We start from the raw sequence: 27,866 nt of genomic DNA, 5'->3' as shown, positions 1-27,866 counted from the left end.
TAATGCTTGCTTACAATTATTTGTTAGTGAAAGAAATAGATACATTCTTACAGTTCATAGCAAATCATTTTTAGTTTTTTCTTTTTTTAAGTTTAACACAAACTGTCTTTTTAGCTAAAGTTCACTGTAAATATAAATGCTATTTGCAAGGAAAAACAAAAAAGTACATTGCCTAAATATCAGCAATTGGATCAGGAGAAAAACACACAACAAAAATCATAAAAATACATTTTTGGAATATAAATGGCATTATAACAAAATATCCATTGTAAAAATAAGCTTTGCATATACTTTTGTCATAAGCTATCAAATATATATGGCATCTCAAGGATAAGCTCAGAACTCCAGTCCATCACAGCTGATGAGTCCTCTGCTCTGCTGACCTCTTCATGTGTCACTCCTCAGACTCCGCCCCCACATCATCATAATCAATCCCTAGCAACAACAACAGTCACTCACACCACTGACCAATCTAAACAGAAATGTGTACTGATTAGTACTGAAGAGGAATTTGTGTTTGTTTATTTATTTACATTTGTCCAAAACATTAGATAATAACCAATTATTATAATGTAGTTGAAATCTTAAAATGTTAAGTTTGTATTAAAGTAAAACCAACATCAACAAAAGTACATTTATTTTGACAATGGACTACTACTCACCAGTGATGACACCATCATACTCTTGACCTTGGTCTGCTGTCATCATCCCTGCAATACCTGATGTCAGTTGAAGGTCATCTTCATTCATGATGTCATCATAATACTCCTGTTCTTTTTCATTGGCATGCTTTGTCTCCACTGCTTAAATTAGATAAACATCCAACAGTCATGCTCATTAAGAAAGACTGGGACAAAGATATTCATTTTTTAATGTGTGCATTTAATCTGTGTATGGCATAATAAGCTCATAAAATGCTGACACATACACACAGCCTTGGTCATTTTAGGGGCATTCTCATCAGTGGTGATGTCATCATAATCCTCTAGCACCTCCTCTCTTAAAGACTCGACAGAAATCCTCTCATTAAATCATTCACCTCCACCAGCCACTGGCTCTATGTCTTCTCTCATTCCAGCTGCATGTTATACATGGCATAACAGAATAACACTGCCAGCCCCGCAGATCCAGATAAATTGAACAGTCACCCTATACTCCACTTACTCCATTTTCACACTCAATATATGAAAACACTGCTCTCTCTTTCTGAATTACATTCTGAGTGATTACTAACAGTGAAAAGTCTAAGCGTGGATGTCCCGGAATATCCCCACTGTGTAATGCCTCTCATCCAATCAGAATTATTTAATAGTTTGACTGGAACTTATTGTTGTATAACTCTCATTTGAGCTCTACATAAGTTCTACATGGCATAATGGAATAACAGTTAGTGCCACTGATCCAAGACCTGCTCTCATGTCCTGCCTACCTGAGATGAGTCCCTCATCACCTCAACAATATTGTTTAGGTTCCAATAACAAATAGCCCAAACACAAGAAATTTAAGATGCATGTAACATCCCAATTTTAAAAAAAGCTTAACACCTTTTACCTTGTACCTTGCGCAAAATGTTATTTGTATCGTCAAACAACGCTGCTCCTCTTGTCGACCCATTTAGACTAGTTATAATAGGGGGGGGGGGGGGGGGGGTCGCAGGAGATTTTATTTGGGTCGCCAGCACAATTTATGTTGTGTAGGCTAATAGGCCTAGCTTATACCATTTAACCAGGAAAGCTATCAGTTTTCTATTAGGATATAGTTTGTTTACCACAGTCACGGCCCTAGAATAGCTCTGAAACTAGGGGCGAACGCGCCGCAGAGGGGGAAGCGTGCATCTCACTCGCAAAATAAAACATTTCTGTGGGGCGCCTGCCATGGACCTCGCAGTTGCAAAATCAGCATGAACATTAACGGACAGCTGCTTCCGTTGACCGATTAAAATCTAGTTACCATGCTGTCAACTAAAGCACACATCCTGTACCGGGCATGGCAATTATTTGCGTCAAAGGCTGATAGTTTCAATTGTAGATGCACTCTTTAAAGTTAATAGCAGCCTCCTCACATTCCTTATTATTTCGGATTTAAAATGCACACCAGTGTATTATATAAGGCTACAATTTAAATTTACATTTTAAAAGCTATTATTTCCTCTTGTTTTCCACCTCGCAAACTCTACTAGGCTACAGTAAAAGCGCATTATCTTTTGGCTATTGCGCAAAAGCCTCTTGTTCTGATATTTATTCATTTCACATTCTTTCAACAACATAGCTTGTCACAACATCAATACACAGCCTCAGTATAAGGCCTACAAACACTTAACTTGCGGATTCAACTTTCCAAAGAAACCTCCAGAAATAGGCTACAATATAACGACTTGAGCTATGTTTACATTGGAATTAACGCTGTTATGGATCCATTTCTCTGCAACGCAACGTAGCCTACAACATTTCTCTATAGATATACAGGAACAGCTTACTATGTTGAAGAGTGACGATTGCGTAGAATGCAAGAATATCACCAAACTCTCGAATGCGCATTAAAACGTTATCTTTTAGGTAACTTTCCACGCTGATGGTGCCAAAAATGCAACACAACTGTTTTCAAAGCAGGATGAGGAAAACCTGAGGTTGTGTGTTTGTACAAAACTGAGCGAGAATTGTATAGCTTTGAAAATATTTAACATTGTTTCATGTGTAATTGAGATGGCAGAGTTGTGGGAAACTGAGTGCATCACCAATCCCTGTAATAGTAGTGGTAGTAGGCAAGACATAGGCGCTATTACGTATCTAGATATGGCACTGTAGAATGGTTAGGGGGGCATATAAAAGTTTGAGAACCTGTGGCCTAAAACAATATTGGTGGTTGCATGTTAAATCTGAAGTGAAATGGGTCGCGATGGTCTGTCATTTTTAAAAAGTGGGTCCCCAGAAAAAAAGTTTGGGAAACACTGAGCTATATTATGTTACAATGTGAGGGCAACACATTAAATCCACATCCAATTTTAATCACAGGACCCCAGGCTACAGCTTTGGCTTTCCCATAGTTTCACTGACATTCATTAGTTTGGGGAAGAGCTACACTCACTGGAGCTTAGGTGTCCCACATTAGGCAGTGTCCCACATTAGGACAATTTAGTATAATCAAATGTAATAAATCAAAATAACAACATAGTAGTAGAAGTAGCAGCTCTAATCCTAGCACTGATCAGAACTACCGTACACATTTTTTGATAAGCCCATCAGAGCAGCCACAAACCTGTCAACATATCATTGAGGTTGGTCTCGTTGTCATCAGCAGTGACATCATCATAGTACTCTGTTGGCTCTCCCAGAGAAGGAACTGAAAAAGTAGAGAGATCAGTATCAGACATGGACCGGAGCCTGTCAAAAAGCCAGCAGCCTTCCTCTCATTCCCCTACCTGAGATGGGTCTCCTTTCATCCTCCTGCACGTCCTCGTACCAGGAATTCCGAGCATCAGATAGGACGCGTGCTGTCAGACGGAAAATACTTAAGCTGTGTTAGGTGTTACATTCATTGATCTAAACAGTGTACTGTTTGCATATCTGTAGGGACATTATAAAACACAGACCAACACATTAAGTCGTGCAGTCGATTACATTTTCTCATACTTGCAAACACCACAACACTGTGGTTTGGCAGTTATGATTCTCCTCCCCTTTCCCATAGACTCCTGTACTGTGTTTTGATGCAGCTGCATAGCCAGTGTGGTTTTCTGTTTATGATCTTACGACACGAAGCCTTCTGAGTTTCACTCCCACCCTGACTAATAATTCTTATCAGTAGGGCAGTAGCACACAACTCAAAACATTTTTTTTTTCACAGACCAGAGAGCCAAATCAGGCATTCTGCCAATAGTGTGTAGTTGTGTGCCTTCAGTGTGGGTTATGTTTTTAGTAAGTGCTTGTCTTGGCCCAGTGGTATGAATAGCATAGCGTGTGTGTCTGAGGTGCACCTACACCCAGCCTGATGACCTCTCACCTCTATGATGACCTTTGGAGGAGCCGGCTGTGGTCAGTCTGATGTCCAGCTCCTCATATACAGCTTCATTCAGTTCCACGTGTCTCCTTTTGGAGAGAGCTGCAGGATAGGAAGAGCAATGCACTGACCTCTATGATAATATTTATTATACAGTCATCAATTAATGCACTAAAACCAATGTTGTACATTTGATGACAAAAAGGTGCATTTACAGTTTAAATTCTCTACCACAACAAATACCCACATTTTCAAACCAATATAGCATTTGAAATTATTTCCTAGACAACCAAATACGGTACAATAAAGCAGTTAAACTAAATTAAGTGAAAAACACTTATTGATGAAACAATGAAGTTGTAGCAGCACCTCTCCTGAGTGCCCTGTTCTGCCCCACCAGCACCGCCAGTGAGCCCAGCAGCAGCAGGAGCAGGAGCCCCAGAGTGGCAGCAGCCGCTGGAGAGACAGGAAGCCCTGCAGGCTCACATGGAGGCCCTGTGGTTCTCCCAGAGCTGACTGGAGGACGGGTGGTGGGAGGTGGAGGCCCTGGAGAGCACAAAATGGCCACATGAAATGCATGTCATCGTATGTCTTTACTGTCTTAGTATAGCATATACTGTACATATATGGACCAATTTTAAAGTGTCTATAGAAAACCAACAGCATTGATCTCAACTGGACTTTCCTTAACTGACTGTTTTTGTATTATACCTGTGTGTGTGTGGGTGTGTGTGTGTGGGGGGGGGGGGGGGGGGGGGGGGTTGTTAGTGTGCATGTTTGGGTAGGGAGGGATGATGAAATGATGTGTGTATGGGGCGGGTGACAGGCAGGTAACACAAAGCACATGGGGAACAGGCAAAAACAAACACAGGACAATACACAAAATGACCACCAGGGTGGCACAAACTTAACAGTCCGGGCCAGATCCTGACAGTTACATCATCTGAGTGCTCCCTCACCTGTGCAGGTGACCCAGGCGTCCTCCTTATGGATGCAGTCACTTTGATTCAGAGGGGCGCGGCAGCACTCCCACAGGTGGTGCTCATGGCCGGTGCAGTCCACCTCGTCCAGCCAGATGGGGCCGCCTCCCCTTCCAAATGGGCCCTTCTCTCCACCTTCATCCACGGGCTCCCCACAGTCCAGCTGCCTGCAGACCACCTTGGCGTCCCTCTTGTCCCAGGAGTCGTCACATACCGTCCCCCACTCTCCCTGCAGGAGCACCTCCACCCTCCCTGAGCAGCGAGTGGGACTCCCCACCAGCCTCAGCGTTGGAGACACTGGAAGAGGAGAGAGATTATGGACACACGCTTACACTTACACACACACACACACACACACACACACACATACCAACACACACATAGTATAGCATATGCATTCATGGACGAGTTTTAAAGTGTCTAATAGATAACCAACAGCACTTATCTCACCTGGACATTCCTTAACTGACTCTTTGTGTATGATATGAGCTTTTGTTTCAGTTCCTGTGCCAGAAGTAAAAATAAAATAAACATAAACGACTCCACATACTACACCGGTGATTACCATTTGAATAATAATATCATTACATCATAACTTTAGGGGATACCAATATTGACCTGTACACTCTAGATCAGCAACCCTCCTGCAGTCTGTTCTCCATTGAAATGGTTTGCACTGCTCAAGGTGTGTATCGTGCTTCCTACATCGTGGAGGGATCAGTTGCTTGGCTTTAGTTGGCTTGGCATCAGTGGTCACTGTAAGTCCTCCACAGCCTAACTGACGGCAAATCACAGAGCCTATGTTTGTGTCCATGTCATTGACACATATGTTTCCCCAGGTGCCATTGTAATAGACCTCTATTACACCTTTGCATGGCCCACGACTGTCTGTGGTTTGTTTCAGCTGAATGAACCCTGTGGACAATAGATATTTCATATGAAAGTAATTCTGTCTATGACAGTACCACAATTCTTACACCACACTGAAAGAGTCAGATGAGAATGGGTGAGGTGCTAGTGTGTGGTGGGCACCCTGGGATGGGAGAAGTGCAGCTGGTGGATGTGTGAGGGGTGCTAGTGTGTGTGTGCAGCACATGGGCATGCTACCTGAAGGGAAGTGTACATGAAGAGTTCAGATGCAAAACCCTCTAAATCCGTCTGACCACTTTTCTTTTAAATGAGCATTTAAATTCAGGCTCCTATAGGTTTTTGCCTATAAATCGATATTTCAGACCAGGAAGAGAGTGGTATTTAGTGGGTTTAGAAGTTAAATTATTTGATTAGCGTATACTATGTGTGGAGAGCATCCCCTCACCATCTTTATCTCATTTTTGACATAGGTGGCATTTAGAGGCTTTTGCATCTGAACCCTTCACATTGTGAACATGTATAGCGCAGTGAGCAGCCTAATGGTTTGTACCTGAGCACATGACCCACACATCCTCTTTGTGTGAGCAGTCGTGCTGCCCCCACTCTGCTGGGGGACACTCCCACAGGCTCGTCTCATCTCCTGTGCAGTTCACCTCGCTCAGCCAGATGGGCAGATCTCCTGGGGGAACGGATGCAGGGACCTCAGCACTGAGAGCTGTGCCACACTGCAGCTGTCTGCACACTACCTGGGCATCCTGCATGTCCCAGGAGTCATCGCACACAGTCCCCCACGAGCCGTTGTGGAGAACCTCCAGTCTGCCAGCACAGTCTCCTCCAGATCCTGTCAACCTGACTGGCTGAAGGCCTGATATGGGGAAAAGAGATGCATAAACACACTACAAAAAGTTTATATAGTTCTATAGTTGTGCTATAGGATCACTGATAGACTTTGTAGTCTATGTACACACCTGAACAGACAACGGTCACCTGCTGGCTAGAAGTACAGTTTAGTATCTGTGGAGGGCTGCAGTTTCCCAGGTGAGTCTCACGTCCAGAACAATGGATTCCTGAGACACACCCATCACCATCTGTGTCAGTAGAACCAAAGAACCTAACAGCAGAACCGCAGGCCAGCTGTCTGCACACCACGGAGGCTACAGACTGACTCCAGGAGTCCAGCAGAACTCTCCTCCACCTCTGAGTGACGTAAACCTCCACCGCTCCCTCACACCGCCTCTCTCCAGACAAGCGCACCGTCCCATTGTACTGGGAGAGGGAGGAACCTGCAAAATGTCTTCAGTTTAATATACAGTTTATATGTGTACACAGATTTCATCCCCTATAAGTTGCCATAATACATATACTGTATCAAATAATGCAATACTGCAATACTGTATCAAAGAATGCATTTATTTTGAGCTACCTAAACATTTCCAATTCCTGATATTTTCTCCCCAGAAATGGTCTTCATGTGCTCATCTGATACTCCAGCATTTTGTCTATGGGTGTCCAAACTTTTTTGTCAGCCAATAAACCATTAATTATACATCGATATTGATGTGCATACTCTGATGTAATGCTACTATATTATATACCTGATTCATTAATAAAAAAAACAACAAATCATACTGACTTTCTTCCCTGAATTTTACATTTATTATTATACATTAATAAATAAACTACCATTTCCTCCTCAGAGATGGTCTTGTCATGAGCTCACCTGAGCAGATCACTCCAGCATCCTGTCTATGGGAGCATGCAGCTCGACTCCATGAGGAGATTCCACATCTTAAGAGGCCAGTTTCATTCCCCTCACACACAAACATATCAGGCCAGATGCTTCCACTCCCCTCACCAAACCACTCTGCCCCTACAACAGCCACAGCACTCCCACACTTCAACTGGTGGCAGAGCACGCTGGAGGACCTTATATCCCAGGATGCATCACACACTGTGCCCCACTCTCTGAGGTACTTGAGCTCCACTCTGCCTGAGCAGGAGTCACTGCCATTGGCCAGTCTGGCATCAGTGTATCCTGGAAAGGGCACAGTGAGAAACCCTTGAACTTTATTTAGGTTAACAGAAAAGTCTGTAGCAGCAAAAGTATAACAAGCCATGTTGTCCTTACTTCACATAAGAAACGGTTGCAAGACTAACGGTTGCAACAACTGTTGTAGACAAATACATCATTCTAAAAAAAGGAAATAAGAATTAAACTAATTTCCAAGGGCATGAGCTCTTACCAGAACAAACTAACCCTACATCCCTATCATGTGAGCAGTTGTGGTTGATAGGGGATGTTGGACAGAGTTGAATCTGAGTCTCGTTGCCGCCACACTGGATCTCCTCTGACCACACCTGGCCCTCTCCCTCTCCAAATGCAGCTGCTCCCAGCACCTCTACAGGAGCCCCACAGTCCAGTTCTCGACACACAACCTCTGCATCCTGCCAGTCAAATGTGGTGTTGCACACTGTTCCCCAGGTGATCCCATATTCCATCTCCACTCTCCCAGAACACCGCTGGGAACCGTTCACTAGCCTGGGAGCTCTGTGTTCTGTGTGAAAATAATTAGAACTTTGCATTGTGCAATAAAAACCTCAGGTATGATATGATACATAATATTGATCATTTAAATAATGGAACGGGTATTTCCATAATTTTACTGCAGCCACGTGTTCACCTTACCTGAGCAGGTGACTCCAACATTGTCTTTAGGCTGGCATGTGTGCTCATTCAATCCCTTACGAGAACAGGACTTTAGTCTGGTCTCCCACCCCACACAGCCAACCTCAGCCATCAAGAGTCTCCCTGCTCCCTCTCCAAAGTGGGAACCTGACAGAGAATCTACAGCATCACCACAGCCCAACTCTTTACACACAACTGCTGTATCAACTTGGTCCCAATAAGCACCACACACTGGGCCCCACTCTCCCCCAAGGTAAACCTCCACTCTCCCAGAACAGCGACTGGGGCCATCCATCAACCTCACTGTATCTGTGGGAGTGAGAAAACAGTGACACACCTAATGGTTTACTGGCAATTAATTAATAATTACATAATACAGGGTAATGTTTACAGTGTCTCTCTTAGTCTACCTGTACAAACTAATCCAACATCGTGCTTGTGAGAGCAATTGTGTGAGGGTGTAGGGGATGTTGGGCAGAGGTGAATCTGAGTCTCGTTGCCTCCACACTGGATCTCCTCTGACCACACCTGGCCCTCTCCCTCTCCAAATGCAGCTGCTCCCAGCACTTCTACAGGAGCCCCACAGTCCAGCTGTCGACACACAACCTCTGCATCCTGCCAGTCAAATGTGGTACTGCATACAGTGTGTCTGGTCTCCTTGTGAAGCAGCTCCACTCTCCCAGAGCAGTGAGAATGGCCCATCAGTTGGACTCCTGCAATTCGGAATTTATTGGTATGAGTACATTGACAATACTAATGTCTAGCTACAAATAGCATGCATATTTAATTGTGTTCTGTATGTGTTAATTTAAATGACCCCATCACTTCACACACTGGTATGTTTAAAATGTTGTAATATTATGATAATGTTACAGGAGTAATATGGTCTATGATTAATTACAATATCATTGTTTTCACCTGAGCAGATGACTCCTGCATCCTGATGATGACCACAGTTTTTTACACCCCATCTTTGTGACTTGCAGTCCTTTACTCTAGACTCAGACCCCACACACTCCACATCTCTCATCCACATTCCTCCTGAGCCCTGTCCAAACTGAGCACCTTTGAGAGCTTCTACAGATTCTCCACAGCCCAGCTCTCTACACACCACTGCAGCATCATGCAGGTCCCATCTGTTATCACACACTGTGCCCCACTGTCCTGTGTGTAGAACTTCAACTCTTCCAGAACAGCGACTACTGCCATTCACCAACCTCAAGGTATCTAGGGTGGGAATAAAGAGATGATAATATACGGAGGGTGCAAGTGACAGTCTGTTATGATGACTACAATAATAATATATTTTATTTGTACTTCTGCAGATCAGTCCTGTATCATTGTCATGTGAGCGGTTGTGGTTCAGAGCAGAATTATTTATTTCAGCTGTAGATGATTACTACAATGCTCCAGAGATTTCACACACTGACTTTTGTTTTACAAGGTTATATGACAAGGTGGCATGTGATTATGTCTATTATTGAATTCATTATTATCAGTTGCTGTCAGTTTACCTGAGCAGATGACTCCTGCATCCTGATGATGACCACAGTTTTCTGCACCCCATCTTTGTGACTTGCAGTCCTTCACTGTGGACTCAGACCCCACACACTCCACATCACTTATCCAAATTTCTCCTGAGCCCTGTCCAAACTGAGCACCTTTGAGAGCTTCTACAGCCTCTCCACAGCCCAGCTCTCTACACACCACTGCAGCATCACGCAGGTCCCATCCGTTATCACACACTGTGCCCCACTGTCCTGTGTGTAGAACTTCAACTCTTCCAGAACAGCGACTGCTGCCATTCACCAACCTCAAGGCACCTAAGGAGATATGAGCAATAATGTTTACTTATGGATGGCATGTTTTTCAGTATGATCACCAAGGTGGTATTGAGTCCAACAACGCTGGGAAGAGTGCTGGAGGGGAAATGGAATAGTAGCTTGTGGCTAGTGGTGTGCAAACACATCTGTTCCCAGTGGAGAGCTGTGGAGAGTGCAGGCCACTCTGGAGATTGATATCAGCCACTTGTGGCCGGTGTTGTCTGTTCTGACCTTTTACATTTATTACAGTTTTTCTGAGTCGCTTTGGTACAATTCTCAGATCAGAATTGAAATTCTCAAAACTACCTGTTCAATCTTCATATCATTGTGTCACTTGTGCACATCAAAAAAGCAGTTTCTCATTTATTTGATGTCACCACTCATCTTGGGAGTTTTTTGTGGGCTACTTGTTAAAAATAGCCACACCTGTGAACAACCAGTCCGTATTTACATTCTGAAGCAATCAAAAGTGTGCCAGTGAGGCAGGAAAGGGTTAATGTCTCCTTTAGAGAACTGAGGTTATGTTCATAACCTTTGTTATCTTTCAGTCCTTCTCCAGTCCAGTTCACTAGATGTTCACAAGATGTCCAGTTCACTAGATGTTCACAGTGCCTCATTGGCAGAGGTGGAAAGTAACGAAATACATTTACTCACGTTACTGTATTGAGTAGTTTTTCTGTGTATTTTGTATTTTTTAAGTAGTTTATAAAATCGGTATTTTAAATTTTACTTGATTACATTTTGAGTGAAGTATTGTACTTCGCTACATCAAAAATCCCATCCGTTACTTGAGTAAAAAAAAAAGTCAAGACTAACGAAAACAGAAAGGGAGAGAAAATAAAATCTTGCCCTAAACCACTAGCCTAGTGATAATGATCAGCATGTAGCCTACAACAGGACATGAATCAAGCTGGCGCCATGCAGTCTTTCTGAAAGTGATGGAGATGATCACGAGATGCATCAGATTACATGTGTAGTAGCCTAACCTATGAAAGTGTATTTTCCGCTATTTCAATGGGTTGTCTCAGTTCGTTTAGCACTAATGATTGCGGAGATATTCAAGCAAACACCATGGGATTTCGTGTTTTGACGTTTGTGCTCACCTTTCTTTGGAAAGAAGTTTATTAGCAGTTGTTTCCCCTCATTTTGATGTCTCTCTTTTTCCTGTTTTGGCCTTTGTTTTTAGTAACCTGACTTGGCTTTCTTGGAGAAAGACATTGCACCAGCAGAACAACATGCAATGTCTTTCTCCAAGAAAGCCAAGTCCAGGCGGACTAAACCATTTAGTTCTTTAGCAAGGGAGAGTGAGAGTGACCTTAGACAGTTTTCACTATGTTTTGTATACAAAATCCAGTCAGTCAAACTTTAAATTTCGTCTGACATTCATTTTGACATTTAATTTGGAAATTAAAATATTCAGGTAAAATAAATATATGGTGGAAATAAGTAATTAGCCTAAACTTCCAGTGAGTCAAACATAAGAGTTATGTGTATTAAAGTGGAATGACACAGGAAAAAAGTATTGAACGTGCCTACTGAAATTTCTTCAATACTTTGTGGAAAAGCCTTTGTATGTAAAGACAGCTTCAAGACATTTCCTGTAGCCTATGACAAAACTACTGCAACTACTGCTCAAACCTAAAGGAGAACTCCGGTGATTTTTCACATAGATCTCCATTTCTTAATGTCACCGAGTACTGTCGGTATGAACAAAACTGAAACAATCAGTTTTACCTAGCTCGAGTTGCTGCAGCTACAGCGCTACACACTGGGAGCATGAACATGGCTGCCTTAGCTGCTGGCTGCAGCAACTCGAGCTAGGACCAAAGTCCTTTTAGGCAAGTACCTCCACTCGGCGGCCATATTGCAACGCTTTTTGGGCACTTATCGTGCATCTATTTCGGCAGAAATGCATGTGCGAAAGGCTTCACAACACCAATCTTGCTCCAGCGGCGAGATCACAACAGATAATTGGCACGATGTCTTCACAGCACACCACATGATTGGTAGCCTGGGTTTTCCCATGCTGGCTTACGCGCACGATTTTATTCATGCTGCTAGACAGCCTGGATTCTATGGACTTCGTTTTCACCTCAACGAGGGAACCAATCACAGAACGGAGGGAGGGCAGCAAGATGATGACGACACACCAAAGCCGTTATGAGCTATGTACAAATGCATTTGATAGACATTCGTAGCGCCCAATCAACGGCTCTGGGCATTCGTAAACCACGTTTCAAATACGAGAAAATTAATGTCTAGTTCCCAGACCCCATCTCAATGAGCCAGGTTACATGATTGGCTCAATGTATTCACAACACACCACATGACTGGCTCAATGTATTCACATGTCGACGTTTTGCCGCGGAAGGGTTGTGGTATGTGTAGACAACTGCCATATTGGCGTTACAAACTAACCCCATGCATTACTACGGAGGATTTTTTGAGTGCTGTATCTCCTCATTAGAAAGTCTCTGGTAAAACTGGTTGTTCTGGTACCCCCCCCCCCCCCCAAAAAAAAAGTAACTAAGTAACTTTTACTTAAAGTACATTTTAAATGAACTACTTTTTACTTTTACTTGAGTACATTTTCAGATCGGTATTTTAACTTGTACTTGAGTAATATTTCATCAAGGTATTGGTACTTTTACTTGAGTACAATATTTTCGTACTTTTTCCACCTCTGCTCATTGGTGACTATGGACAATGTGTCCTGCATAAGACTCACCACCAGGATGCATTGTACACATGGTTGGCAGTCATGAGCACAAGTCGACAACCTAGCACAAGTAAAATACTGACATGTCCCTAGTGTTGGGCTGTGGTGGGCGATCTCATCGAGTCGATGCTAATAGGTTGAGCGCTGATAATATGATGTACTAATTGCTACCAGAGTGCCCCACGCATGGTTAACAGTCATGAACACAAGCTGACAGTCTAGCACAAGCAGCATACTGATGTGTGTTTAGAGCCTGGCTGTGGATGTCGTGTTTGATGGGAGGACAACAAGGAGCAGGCAGAGTCCTGACAGGCTCGTAGCGTCCAGGCTACTCTTGGGGGCATTTTAGTTGAGCAGCGGTAACGCTAGGCAGGTGATGGCGCAGTGCTGATGACGCAGAGTGGTCAGTGTAGCTGACAGTGTGGTTTCTGCAGTCCACCTTGCGCATGCTGAGGACGAGCCTTCGGCATTGTCGACAGGCTCCATAGTCAGTTGAAGCTCTTGTGACACTGGTGAATCAGTCAGCAAACACCTGCCCCTTCAAAGAGTAGTGAGACTGTGTAGACTTACATACTTACATACTTACAGCACACTGCCCCCCCCCCCCCAATACACAGCACATTGTCTCATGAGGAAGCTTCTCCAACACACATATTGCACACTGCCCTCTCCCCACATATACAGCACACTATCCCATCTCCCTTGTCATCCCCCCAACACACACACCAAGACCTCTGGCAGTTGGATTAGCCCCTTGAGCCGTGGATCTGGTCAAGGTTTCTTCCTTGGTAAGGGAGTTTTTCCTTCCTGTTGCTCTTGGGTGCTCCTTGTTGGTGCCCCCCCCCCCCCCAATCCCAATCCTCCCCCACCTTTCTTATGCAGCCCTTGCCACTTAATCTACTAAACCCCTCTTCTACTGCACCCCCCCCCCCCCCCATAAATGCACAAATAGGCTGACACCAGACATAATTTCACTGCATTTCTTACTTCCAGTATCCTGGAAACCTTGTAGACGGTGCTCTTGCACTCTGAATAGTTTCAATGACTGAGGGGGTAGCCCAGTACTCAGCAGTCTCGCCTATTCAGGGACCAGGCAGTAACCGCAGCTCTTGGACGCCTGGTGTCATATCAAGCCCTGCACCTGCGTCAGGACGTCCCTCAGCAGCTACCAAGAATGGCCGTGCAGCATTAACCTGAGGTCCGACATCCAGGTTTGGGTTGGCCAGCGCAGGGCAATAGGTATGATTGAGTGGCCCTCTTACTGCACTCTCTCTGGCAGAGCTGAGATGTGTGTGAGTTGGGGAAAGGCATGGGGAGTGTTTGCGGTCAGGTGTGCACTAACGTATCCAGGCCCAGCGATGGGTTGTCGTAGAGGATCGAGAACCACACCTACACACACAGCCACACAACCTCACCAGGTGGCAGAGCTGAGGGGAGTGTAAGACACCCTGGTGGTTCATGAACGCCACCGTTGCTATGTTGTTTGTTTTGATTCAGACATGACATCTCAACAGCCGGGGGGCCGGAGGTGTTTCAGAGCAATAAACACTGTGTATAGCTCTAGTGTGTTGATGTGGAGGCATCTCTGGGTGCTCGTCCACACACCACTGGCACTCCTGTCCTCGTACATGGCCCTCCAGCTGTGAATTTTGGGCGCCAGGACGTCCCTTCACATCTCACCTGCCAAGACTGGTCATTCAGCATTAAGCTGAGGTCCGACATCCAGGTTTGGGTCGGCCAGCGCAGGGCGATAGGTATGATTGAGTGGCCCTCTGGACTGCACTCTCTCTGGCAAAGCTGAGATGGGTGGAAGTTGGGGAAAGGCATGAGGAGTGTTTGCGGTCAGGTGTGTGCTAATGTTTCCAGGCCCAGCGATGAGTTGTCGTAGAGGATCGAGAACCACACCTATTATAAGGCAGTCTCTTTCTATGTAAACAAGTTGACTTGTTCAGCATCGAAGCGTGTTCCATGTTCAGGCGTGTCTGTGTACAGGCGCCACTGTTGCGGGCATCTTGAATTGCACATAGTGACCACAAAGCATGCGTGCCCACAACAACAGTCTCCTCACCAGGTGGCAGAGCTGAGAGGAGTGTAAGACACCCTGGGGGTTCATGAACATCCACACACCACTGGCACTCCTGTCCTCGTACACGACCCTCCAGCTGTGGAGGGAGCCGTCTGAGGTTGCTGCCATCCAGCAGTTCACCCGGCTCAGGGTCACACCAGTGCTAACTGTCTCTGGTGAACGCTAGTGGGACAGTGCAATGCAACACTCTCTTCAATCTGAGCAACTTCTGACGGCCAGTAAGCCAAGCAGTCTTTGGCATGAGCGCACACTGGCGATCTCTCCCAGGCTATGCAAGCATGAATATCTGCCTGTTGCTTGCATGTCTGTTATGAAGTCAAGGCCCGGCAACCAACTTCCAATAAGTGTAAGGAATCTGTGTTGTCCAGACCAGAGTCCCCAACTTAGGTGTGTGTGATAGTGGTAGTCTGAGTGTATGACCTAATGATGGATGCAATGCAAAAGGACTAGAGATGCACCGATTGCAATTTTCTGGGCCGATACCGATTTCCGATTTTTCATAGAGTTTGACCTGCCGATACCGATTTTAGCCGATTCCGATTTCATTTCTTCTAACCATTTTACAGCACACACACAAATAGTTATTTTCTATCTTTTCTTTGATAGAACATGTTAATATAGACATGTAATCAACTTATCAATAATGAAATGGCTGTTAAAAAAATGGAACTGGTGAGCAGACAGATTCTTCTTCAAGTCTAACTTTAGTTGCAGTATCAAATTATGGATTAAGTTAAGTTATGGAACACCCATTTTATTCTTCTCACATCCAATATCCAACTAAAGATATAAGAAAAATTGTCATGATACATTTGAACATGCTACCATGTAACATATTTTCATATGCATTGATGAATTTATGGGATGGCGAGTGAAAAGTGGTTGTAGCCTAGGCTATCACCAAACACAGGGGAGGAGAAGTGCTAATAGCGATTAGGTGCTCCACCATATATGAAAACAGTGCACGTCTGTTTTGCGGTGAAAAAATTAAATCCAAATTCCGGTTAAATGCATCAATTAGGCTATAGGCCTAGAAACTTTCAGAGACGGCTGATTCAGTATTCAGGGCATCAGTTTTCTTCATTGTAGGCTATGTCAAAAGCAACTTTAACGTTTGTTTGCCTTTCTAATAGGCTATCATTTGTTCACTTTCACGACATCCACTTCTCAATCTACTAGGGTATTTTAAGGCATAGCCCTAATCTACGTGCAGTAAAAAGTTCTGAGTGTTTTTTTTTTAAAGTGGAGTAGAACTACTAGTGCTACTGTATGTTGCTGCTTGTTGACATCTTATTATGTAGCCTATGATCGCTAAACTTTGATTATTTTTAATGTCGCAATCGGTTATCTCCGTTCAGCAGCGCTTGTGGTTCAGCTGTTGGCACGCAATTAACGGCAGTGACGGACGGTGATGAGCGATGTTTACGTAGCCTAATGAAGTGACAGCTTAGTAAATTCCACGCAGTAGGCCAATGGCAAAGCACAGCGTTTGCTGCATAGAAAAACTCAGTAGCCTATTAGCGCTTTCTTTATAGCCCTACATCCAGCCCTGAGTGTTGGCCTGGTTGCTAGCTTCTTCAAACTTTGCAAACTCAGCTGGGTGTTGTTACAATTGTGGCGCACAAGTGCATTTGACCGGGATAAAATCGGCATGTCTCAGACTGACCGACCGGTCGCCGGTCATGGCCGATCACGTGAAAATCGGCCAATTCCGGTCACCAGCCGATCTATCGGTGCATCTCTAAAAAGGACACCAGCTTACCTCCAAGTCCCGGGCCAGCACTCAGGACCCTTCCCATACCCATGCGCTTCATTCCCACTGGCGTCCCTCACACATCCAGCAGGCATACTTCTCCCATCCCAGGGTGCCCCACACACTAGTGCTTCACCCATCTCTGGGGCACCTCACACAGGGGTCAACCTATCATAGGGGTCCCTCATACGGCTCACACATTGGGCACGCCTCCAATGGCCTTACGGCAAGCCATCCCACTTCTGACGCCATATGTAACAAAGGGAGAGAACAGTGATCCCATCGTGGCTCGAACCCAGGTCTCCAGAGTACTAGATCTGCAGCTTAGCAGCCAGACTCATAGGTGTGGCATTCAGAGCGCATACTCAACCATAATGACGGCACTCCATCACAGAGCCCAACACAAAGTAAATCCAAAACGGGGAGAGGTCAGGGCTGAAACAAAGAGAAACTGGTAGGCCTTCCCCACTATGCCAAACTACATCTCCCATTAAAGCTACTTCATGGCTTTAAATAGCTACCAGGTGAAAGAACCAAACTGGCGCCCCCTTGTGGATGAGGTGTGTTTGTGAAAGTGTACCATCTACCTGAGTGCACAGACAGCACATCGTAACAATGTCAGATTGGCTATCACATGCTTGGGGTCAAGGTTGAGCCCAAGACATTCCAGCCTCTGAGGGACCGAAAGAGAGCACTTTGACCAGTTCACCCATAAGCCCAGCTGGCTGGGGTGACTGAAAGTGGCCGCCCAGTGGTGCTCTAGGAATGTATGTGAGTACTAGAAGCTAGTCGTCCTGAACTGGATGCTGAGTAATCATTCTGAATGGCATTGTTTCATTGTTTCGCCATAGGTCTAAGATAGGTCACACACCTGGCCCTCTCCCTCTCCAAATGCAGCTGCTCTCAGCACCTCTACAGGAGCCCCACAGTCCAGCTGTCGACACACAACCTCTGCATCCTGTCAAAGGCAGCATCACACACATGGCAAGGAGAAATCATTTTAAATACTGAGTGCTTCGTAAAAAGTTTTCGACTTTTAAAACTTTTCAAATATCATATTTCTTTAGACATTGTAAGTGATCAATGAAAGAATTGAACCAAATAATTGGCAACTTAGGGTGAGAAATGTATCAACCCTTTTTGTGCACCACACACTGTGTGTCTGCTCTCCCTATGAAGTAATTGTAGTCTCCCAGAGCAGGACTTGGATTTAGACAGCCTGGGCACTCCATCTGAGGTTCATGTGAGGACAGTGATGTAAACTTCAAACTTCATCACCATGTCCCAAGCATAAACAATACATGCTAGATATGAATGTGAGTGTTCTCTGTGGGTGGCCTAAGATGCCATCAGTTTACATGTAATCAAAGAGACCTGCATGTGTGTATCTTTGTGTGTTCTTGTGTGTGTCTGTCCTTGCTTGCGCTTGTAGAGAAGGGAGGGGGCAGTCACCCCACCTGGCCTCGACCCTCAGTCTCCGGGTTACTAAACCTGCAGCTTGACCGCTTCGCCAAAGAGCCAGGCTTATTGAAATGGCACTCCATCACATTGTCCCCCCTTTTGGGAAGAGGTGTCTCTCACGCATCCACCAGTCATACTTCTCCCATCCCAGGGTGCCCCACACTCACACACTAGTGCTTCACACATCTCTCAGGTCCCTCACACAGGGGCCAAGCTATCCTGGGGGTCACTCATATGGCTCACACATTGAACAGGTCTCCGGGGGACTAAGTCTGCAGCTTGATTGCAACACCAAAGAGCCAGGTTCATTGGTATGGCAGTCAAAACATTAACTCAACTGTAGTGACAGTACTTTATGTTTAATGTACTTTAATGTTTCAAAATACAAATATAAATTTGTATAATTTCAAAATATAATTAAACCATTGTGTGTATGTGTGTTTGTGTGTGTGGCTATTTGTGTGTCTCTGTCTACGAACTTTTGAGAACTGACTCACTGACTGTGTGTGTGTGTGTGTGTGAGTGTGTGTGTGTGTGTGTGTGTGTGTGTGTGTGTGTGTTTCTGTGTGTGTTTGTGGGTACACATAGATGTGTGCTTCGTGCATGTGTGTGTGCGTGACATATGTGTGTGTTTGTGTGTTGGTGTGCAACCAAAAACGGACAGTGATTCAGCATTTTTTAATCTTTATATCACAACATATTGGCACAGCCATGTCAAAATATTGGGACAAGCTTGTACTGGCTGCTGGATTTTGATTGGATGTTATCAGCCATTTCGTTGAGTGAGCCAAATGAAACTTTAGGAGATGTGTGCAAAATGTTTTAAGCTATAAGCATTGTCAAACTTCAAACTACAAGCATAACACATGTTTAAAGTTGTAGCTTAAGCATATCTTACAGTAGGCTATATATGCATTTATTGCAATACATCATATTCAGAATGTAAAAAATTGAGAGGTTAGCACCTTCCTGTCACAAAATAATGGTGATTAGAGCACCACAGATTTGCATTGATATTTTTCACTTGGTTAAGATAAAATGAGTAATTGGGGGGAAAATAAATTCTAATGTGCAGCCACATAAAGCATTACACTTTTTATCATTGTAGTTATAATTTGTCAATATAATTGTACTCTCATATGGATTGTTTTAAAATTATTTTTATATTATTTAATTAATGAACAAATTAAGTATTAAAACAATGATCCTGCATACCTGAACAAATGACTCCAGCATCTCTGGAATGCTGACACACTCCTGTAGTCCAGTCTTTCCATCCTTGGTGTTTACAGTTCTTCAGTGTGGACTCTGATCCCTCACACCTCACATTACACATCCAGCTTTTCCCTGATCCCTCTCCAAAGTGAGCTCCACCCAGAGCCTTTACAGCATCACCACAATCGAGCTCTCTACACACCACTGCAGCATCAGGCATATTCCACACATAAATGTCACAGACGGTGCCCCACTCTCCTGCATGATAAACCTCCACTCTCCCAGAGCATCGACTGCCTCCATTCACCAACCTCACAGTACCTAAAGAAGAGACAGAGACAAAGAGATTAGTACAACCCCAATTCCAAAAAAGTTGGGACACTGTGTAAAATGTGAATAAAAACAGAATGCTATGATTTGCAAATCATGTTAGCTCTATATTTAATTTAGAATAGTTCAAAGACAACATATCAGTTGTAAAACCGAGAAATTGTATTGTTTTTTGGAATTTGATGTCAGCAACTCCTCTGGGACAGGGGCATGTTTGCCACTGTGTTGCTCCACCTCCTAATTTAACAACATCCTGTAAATGTTTGGGAACTGAGGAGACCAGCTGCTAGAGTGTTGAGAATTAAATGTTGTCCCAGTTTTGCCTGATAGAACATTTCAATTGCCCAACAGTCCAGGGTCTTCTTAACTATGTTTTTCATTCCATGATGCACCCAGTGTGACAGGTCTGGACTGCAGACAGGCCATGTTAGCACCTGGGCTGTTCTATTATGGAGCCATACTTATATAGCCTACTGTAATATGTGCAGAATGTTGAAGTGGAGTGGACCATTAAATAAAGAAATGTATTGCATATATGTGCAAAATTAATATTCTATGAAAGGTAGACTACTTTTAAAGAAATAAAAACACTTCACTGTGCACTGTGTTTACAGTACTTTTACTAACATCATGAAATTATTGAACATCTATATGGCTGTTTAAAGGAGTAGAAATATACAGTGTATCTGAAGCAATCAAAATCTTTGAAGAAAAGCATATTGAGCAATTTTATGTCTTGAAAAAAGTTATTTGTATCAATATGAATGAATAATTAATAGAACACAACATGTCCGTATGGCACAAATTGAATGGAGACATATTTTTTAAAACATTTTGTGCAGCACAGTGTGTTTCCATAAATTTGAAGTTGAACACATATTAAGGAATAATAAAATAAATATTCAATATTAATACACAAAAGTAATACACAAAATATGAATACAATACAATAGATTTGATTGAGCAATGACAATTGGACAATTCAGATAAGCTACTAGCTTCTCCTCACTCTGTCATCATCATGACTATGGAGCTGTCCCCCCCCCCCCCCCCCTAAAACAGTGTTAAACTGTGGCTAGATAGTGAACTGCAACCAGTGTTTGAGTCAATAGAACGTTGAGACATAATGACATTCTGAGACAGAAAAAAAATCAGTTGGGCAGCCCTGCACCAGGCACTAATGCACCTCCATATCATTATACTGTAGATGCTGGGTGTTGAACTGAGAACTATAAGAAGTTGGATAGTCCCTTTCCTCTTTAGCATACAGAGGATACATAGGATACAGAGTCCATGAACATTTTGATACTGCTTTCTCAGTATCCGGAAAAATATTCTTTGGTCACCGCTTTTTACCGATTTCCGGCTCCCATTGACTCCCATTCAACACATGTAAATAAAACGTCAATTATGTGGTTAAACTAAAGCCGCGGATTTATGCCAGCAACCATTTCAATTTGATAATAAACTACATTTTAGTACAACATATATAGAGCAGGAATAACAGAATTTGGCTTAAGCAGTGAGGATAAATTTTATGCAAAGTGTCAGCCCCTAAGACTGTGCCCATTGCCTAAATTTGTGGTCGTTTAATGTCGAATGTCAGAATAATTACATTCAAAAACATACTTTAATGATAGTCCACAATTTCTAAAGGAACAAAATTTAAATAGAAAAACACAATATATCAGATGGATTACACGAATAAATGAAGTACAAGATTATTCGACGGTTGCTTCTCTTCTAATTAATATAATGGGCTACATTACATATTTCAGGCCACTAGATGGCGGCATTTCACGGCACTTCAGGCCTTATTTGGATGTAAAATCAAGCAATGAAATGGCGTCATCTGGTGGCCGTACAGCGTAATAGCGCCATGACATATTTAATTTAACAGGAAATTACGGTAGAAATCTTGTTTTTTCTTACGAATTATTTGTGTAATCCCTCTGTGTGATATATTGTGTTTTTCTTTTTAAACTTCATTCCTTTATAAATTGTGATGTAATATTAATATATGTTTTTGAATGTAATTATTCTGACAAGTAAAAGATAACGGCCGCCAAGGTAACCTGTTATAGGCCTACGTAACTCACGGACAAGGGGAAATGCAAAGCACTCCCCGACCCGGTCACTCCGCGGCAATTTTCTTCCTCCTGAGACTTCTCCACGTTGCTTGATCCAAATTCTGTTATTTTTGCTATATGTTGTACGAAAATGTAGTTTGTTATCAAAGTGAAATGGTTGCTGGCTTTGAGCACATAATTGACGTTTTGTTTACATGTGTTCGATGGAAGTCAATGGGAGCCGCCTAAATAGTGGTAACCAAAGAATATTTCTCCGGATAGCGTGACAGTGGTCATTTTGATTGGTCTAACTGCAGGACTGTTTCCCCACTTCACCTCAGTCCATCTTAAATGAGCTCAGGCCCAGAGAAGACTGTGGCATCTCTGTATCATATCATAACATTTCTTCTTTGCACGGTAGAGTTTTACGCATTTGTGATTGGAGCATCAAATTGTTCTCATAGACAATGGTTATTGATGTTTTCCTGAGCCCATACAATGATTTTCTTACAGAAACATGTCTGTTTTTAATAGAGTGCCATCTGACGTCCAAAAGACCACAGCCATCCATATTGTTTTTCAACCCTGTCCCCTCTTTTCTAAAATGTCTCTGGATTCTCTGAATATTTTAATTATATTATGTACAGTAAATAATGAGTTCCAAAAATGCTGTGCAATTTTATGTTAGCAAACACACGGCTGCGGAAGTTTGGTATGGACGGTGAATACTGACCAACTTCTACCGCTGTACCATTGGGAGTATCCTGACTAGCAACATCACAGCATGGCATGGTAGCACCGTCTATTACTGCACAGCTCTACAGAAGGTGGTCAGGTCAGCACAGTACCAACTATTCAGGACCTTTACAGCCCTGCAGGAGAAAAACCCTAGCGGATCCTCGCTGACCCCAGTCATCCCAGCCACAGTCTCTTCACCCTCCTACCGTCTGTCATTATCTTCCTCATGACTAATCAACCTTTTTCTAATTAATATAATGGGCTACATTACATATTTAAGACCAATAGATGGCGGCATTTCACGGCACTTCGGGCCTTTTTTGGATGTAAAATCAAGCAATGAAATGGCGTCATCTGGTGGCCGTGCAGCGCAATAGAGCCATGACATATTTAATTTAACAGGAAGTTACGGTAGAAATCTTGTTGTTGTGTGAAATCTCTGATTGTTTATAAGGGACTGCATGGGTTGGCTCCCTCATATATTTCTGACCTCCTCCATCCCCTCTCAGCATCCAGGTCCCTTAGATCTTCTCTCTGTGACCCGCACCCGCCTCAAGCAAAGAGGCGATAGAGCTTTTGCGGTAGCAGCCCCACGTCTGTGGAATTGTCTGCCCCTAGATGTTAGACTGTCTCCCTCCATCACCACTTTTAAATCTAGACTAGACAAGACTAAAGACCCACCTTTACTCCTTGACCTTCTCTGCTTCCTAGCTGTCCATCTCTCTCCTCTCTTCTTCATATTCAAGTGTCTTCTGTACTGTTGCTATTTATTTGTTTAGGGCTGTCTATTTGTCTATTGTATTTCTGTATTTGTCTTGCTTACTTTCTCTGTACAGCACTTTGGTCAATGGAAACCATTTTAAATGTGCTCTATAAATTAAATTTACTTACTATTTACTTACTTTTTATTTTTTATTTATTTATTTATTTTATAAATATATTTATTTATTTATTATTTTATATTTATTTATGTATTTTATATTTATATATTTTTTCTCTCTTGCCACTTGCCCCCCCCCCCCCCCCCCCCCCCCCCCCCCACACACACACCATTACACCATAACCCCCCCCCCCGACACACACACACACACACATACACACACTATTACACCATAATCCCCCCCCCACACACACACACACACACACCATTACACCATAACCCCCAACCCCCCAATGGTGTAATGGTGTGTGTGAGTGGAGGGGATGTACCTGTATGTGGGCGTGGGGGGCAAGTGGCAAGAGAGAAAAAATATATAAATATAAAATACATAAATAAATATAAAATAATAAATAAATAAATATAAAACACACACACACACCATTACACCATACCTCCCAAACACACATACCACACCCACACACCATATTACTCCTCCACCCCCCCCCCCCCCCACACACACACACACAGTTACAACCCCTCCCCCCCAATACACACACCATTACACCCCACACACACACCATTACATCGTACCCACCCAAACAAACAACATACCCCCTCCCCTCACACACACACAGGTACAATCCCCCCCACCCACACACCCCATTACCCCCCCCACACACATACACATACACACCAACAACCCCCCATCCCCACACACACCATTTCATCACCCCCCCCCCCCCCCCACACACACACACACACCATATCCTACACTCAATCATACACTCACACAATATACATTTTTAATTACTACTACTAATTTATTCTTTAAAGTTGAGCTGGCTCTTGACCAAAACAATTTCATTTCTTATATTCCTTTTATGAGTACATGACAATAAACTACTTGAACTTGAACTTGAACACACACACAGACAGACAGACAGACAGACAGACACACGCGCACACACACACACACACCATTACACCATAACCCCCCCCCCCCCCCCACTCACACACACACACACACACACGCACACACACAAATGCACACGCAACCACACTGACACACACAGTAGCACACAGACACACAGGTACCCCCCCCCAAACACAAACTCACACCAAACACACACACACACACACACACACACTCACTTACATACACATATTATGAGTTGCAAAAGTAGGGACTGGAGTTAGCCTGGAAGCCCCTAACAAACTTTTGGCAAATTTGGGATTTGCTCTGCAGGTCCGTCTGGCCAAGAGGCCATTGAAGCCCATTTCCAATGTCCCTAAAATCTGGGCACGCAAATACAATTGCTAATCTGGTATGGACGTGTTTTTCTTTGGGATTTAGTAAACAACTGCATTTAAAACCTTTGTTTACAAGATTGCTGTACTTCTAAAACGATTTGGTGAGAGTTACAGTAAATGCACCAATTCAAGTTTAATTTCACTGCTAGTTACACCCCTGCTGGAAATCATAAGTCAATGAACCTTTTTCCAGACTCATTCTCGATTATAATTGAGAAGGTCGGAGAAGGAGATGACAAATTGACAAATTGAGACAAATTGACAGGCATGATTTTTATTAGAATTATTATTTATTTTTTTCACTATTTTTGGAGAGAATGTCCAGGACCAGGAAGGGAGGTCATATTTTGTACCACTAGGAGGTAAATACTTACTTATGCTACAAACATCAAACAACGTAATTTAACTATTTGAATTGACCTATACACATAATTTAATTACACTTTTGCTACGTTATATAATGACGTCTACATTTAACACAGTGGTGCCCAAACTACGGCCAGCGGGCCGGATACAGCCCCCCACTGCATTTTGGGTGGCCCCCCAAAACATGTCCGTGTAGCATCTGGCCCGCACAGAAGTATGACACCGTCAAACTACAACCTCCTTAATTTCCCCCATTCATTCTCTATGGCAAACAGTACACGTGTAATACTTTTTTTGTCCACTGGTGGTTGTTTTGGCGCTGTTTCGAGTTTGCCATTGAAAACGGAATGAAATGTACAGTCCTATCTGCAAACAATGCAAGATAGGCCTATGCTGACTGCATCAGTGTTCAAAGTATTCAAAGTATTATAAATGAATTGTTAATAGGCCTAACTTCTTTTCAAGTCATATTTCTGTGACTGGGATAATTATTTCTATTTTTTATTCACTCGTTCAAACGTTCATAAAAACAGCAGAGTTCACAGTTCTCACCAGGTGAGTGAAAGTTAGAATAGTCATTTCAGATGTTTTTTCCAGGACTTCATAAAACTCTCATAGTTTGAGAAATTTCAATTATTTGTAGGATATTGTTTGTTCATAGCCTAGAATCTTGACGCACCCCAGCGGCAGCAAATGTAATTTGCAGCCAGGGTAGTTTAGCAACTCGCCGTTGGCTTGCGAGCTGGAAAAATGAAACTTCTATCAGGCCAATCACATCGTGTATAGAGTCGTCTCGAGTTAAGCTTTTTTTAAATTGGCAAAAGTTTGATCAACTAGCCAACTAGCTCCGCTGGTGGGAACACATGGGACTCATGACTTGTAGTGCTATCCTATTGCGTGCAGAGGAAATTTGAAAGACAACCGTTTATCCCGCCCTGAGGATTGAGCAGTGCCAGTGGTAAGTTCCCAGACCCTACATCTTGATGTGGGTCTGGCTCGTCAGGCTAGTTTGTTCACAACTTCAGCTGTGTATGCAAAGACACAGACTTCAGAGTTCACAAATTTTGAATAAAATATACTTTTGGTAAAGTCTTTTTATTAGTAGTATTTCATTTGAGGCATTTCCATTTTGAACTACATTTTATATTGATATGGCATGATGGCAATATAAAATAAACACAGCTAACACTGGTATTAGATTTCAATAGCCTATGATTAAATGTAATGGATTTATATTCAACTAACATAGACTGCTGTTGTTCACAGCACTAAGCTATTTACAGTTACTGACATACTCCGAGTCTCTGGCCCTCTCTTAGAGCCAGACATAGTGAGCTGGCCCTCTGAAGAAAAAGTTTGGGGACCACTGATTTAACACTTTAAACATATATTTTCTCTTGTTCAAGTGCAAGTTTATTCTGCATGATTATATACATGTTATTACAGTAAGTATGTAATCTATAGATAGTGCATATAGTAGTTATATCTCTAAATAATGATTTAAAAACAGAGATAAATGTGAAGAGCACCCACACAAAAGAAAGAATGATACCAAGAGAGAAAAAGAAATCATGATACAGAAGAGAGGATGGTGACCTCAAGAGAGGTCTGTATGAGGTGATCAAAGGAAACAAACCAATTTGATATCATTCAATTCAAACAGCAACAAAGTAACCAACACAAATAAGGCCGAGGCACAACAGCCACGTACCAAAATAAGCACCTAACTCACTGAATGCTACTGAAACACACATAAAGCATCACTAAATGGCCACCTACCAAATGGCAATAAAATGGCCACCTACCACCACGTGCTCCGCAATGGATATGAACAATTGCTGGAGAAACATTCAAATCCGACCCGAGCATGGAAGCTACTACACACAACACAACAGTTCACTCATGGCTTAATACCACACAGCACTAGCTGCTGAATTCACTTCACTTGTGTAAAGCCACTACATGTTATTGGGGGCAATGCAATTACCCAAATACACATCCACACATAAAGCAGCAGTAATTAATATTCTTCATAAAAATAAGCAAGATATGGTATGCTTGCCTAAAATTGTACGAAATTGTTTAAAAGCTCGTTGTAGACTCCATAATGTAGAGGAACTGTTATTCTAAATAAAAACAACTACTTTTATGCGCAAATGTTTCAAACATTCCTAAAGCATTGGCATAACTACTGAAGACAACTATCACAAGTCGCTCTAAAAGTTGCTCTAGAATGGGCTGATAGACATTAGTACTAAAATCTATGCAAGCACGCCATAGGCAAGCACACCACTGTGACAGAATGCTGTTTAGATTTCAGAATTTAAACCTTTCAGCATACACAAGAGATACACAAGAGACTGACTACATAAAGCAAGAAATCTGATCGCATTTTGCTAAAAGTGTTCATTTTATTTTGTGGAATAAATCATACCCTACCTTGTTGGTTGGTCAGAGCCACAGAGGCCAAGAGAATGATCCACAGGCAGCCCTCCGTCTTCATCTTCCCCAGCAGAAGCTCTGAGTTTGGGGCTCAGCAGACAGCACAACCCTCACCTCTGCTCTCCCAGACCCACTGACACA

General features: G+C 43.0%; 1 protein-coding gene across 2 annotated transcripts; it reads right to left on the bottom strand.

Annotated features, from left to right (window-relative positions):
- Positions 1-155: 155 nt before the first annotated feature.
- Positions 156-27,866, bottom strand: LOC121697742 (deleted in malignant brain tumors 1 protein-like). Of its 2 annotated transcripts, XM_042079400.1 has the most exons (19): positions 27,723-27,866; positions 19,590-19,910; positions 10,047-10,355; positions 9,451-9,759; positions 8,943-9,245; positions 8,533-8,841; positions 8,090-8,401; positions 7,567-7,881; positions 6,815-7,129; positions 6,397-6,711; positions 5,595-5,891; positions 5,427-5,480; positions 4,956-5,273; positions 4,366-4,542; positions 4,000-4,098; positions 3,419-3,490; positions 3,256-3,339; positions 663-803; positions 156-435 (listed from the first exon to the last, which is right to left on the bottom strand). In XM_042079400.1, the coding sequence occupies exons 1-19, from the start codon at positions 27,784-27,786 to the stop codon at positions 395-397; spliced, it is 4,155 nt and encodes a 1,384-aa protein (XP_041935334.1). In that variant the 5' UTR covers positions 27,787-27,866; the 3' UTR covers positions 156-394. The 2 variants fall into 2 exon arrangements, with proteins under 2 accessions (XP_041935334.1, XP_041935335.1); XM_042079401.1 differs by lacking the exons at positions 19,590-19,910; positions 27,723-27,866 and adding an exon at positions 16,923-17,044.

This window comes from Alosa sapidissima, chromosome 22, assembly GCF_018492685.1.
Source record: "Alosa sapidissima isolate fAloSap1 chromosome 22, fAloSap1.pri, whole genome shotgun sequence".
NCBI lineage: Eukaryota > Metazoa > Chordata > Actinopteri > Clupeiformes > Clupeidae > Alosa > Alosa sapidissima.
This window is presented reverse-complemented; position numbering and strand designations above follow the sequence as displayed.

Coding starts and splice junctions, on each gene's coding strand:
- LOC121697742 (XM_042079400.1), bottom strand. CDS start 27,786: ATGAAGACGGAGGGCTGCCTGTGGATCATTCTCTTGGCCTCTGTGGCT. Junction 8,842..8,942: donor TGTTGGATTAGTTTGTACAG/GTAGACTAAGAG, acceptor TCACTCCCACAG/ATACAGTGAGGTTGATGGAT. Junction 4,543..4,955: donor CGCCTGGGTCACCTGCACAG/GTGAGGGAGCAC, acceptor TGTGCTCTCCAG/GGCCTCCACCTCCCACCACC.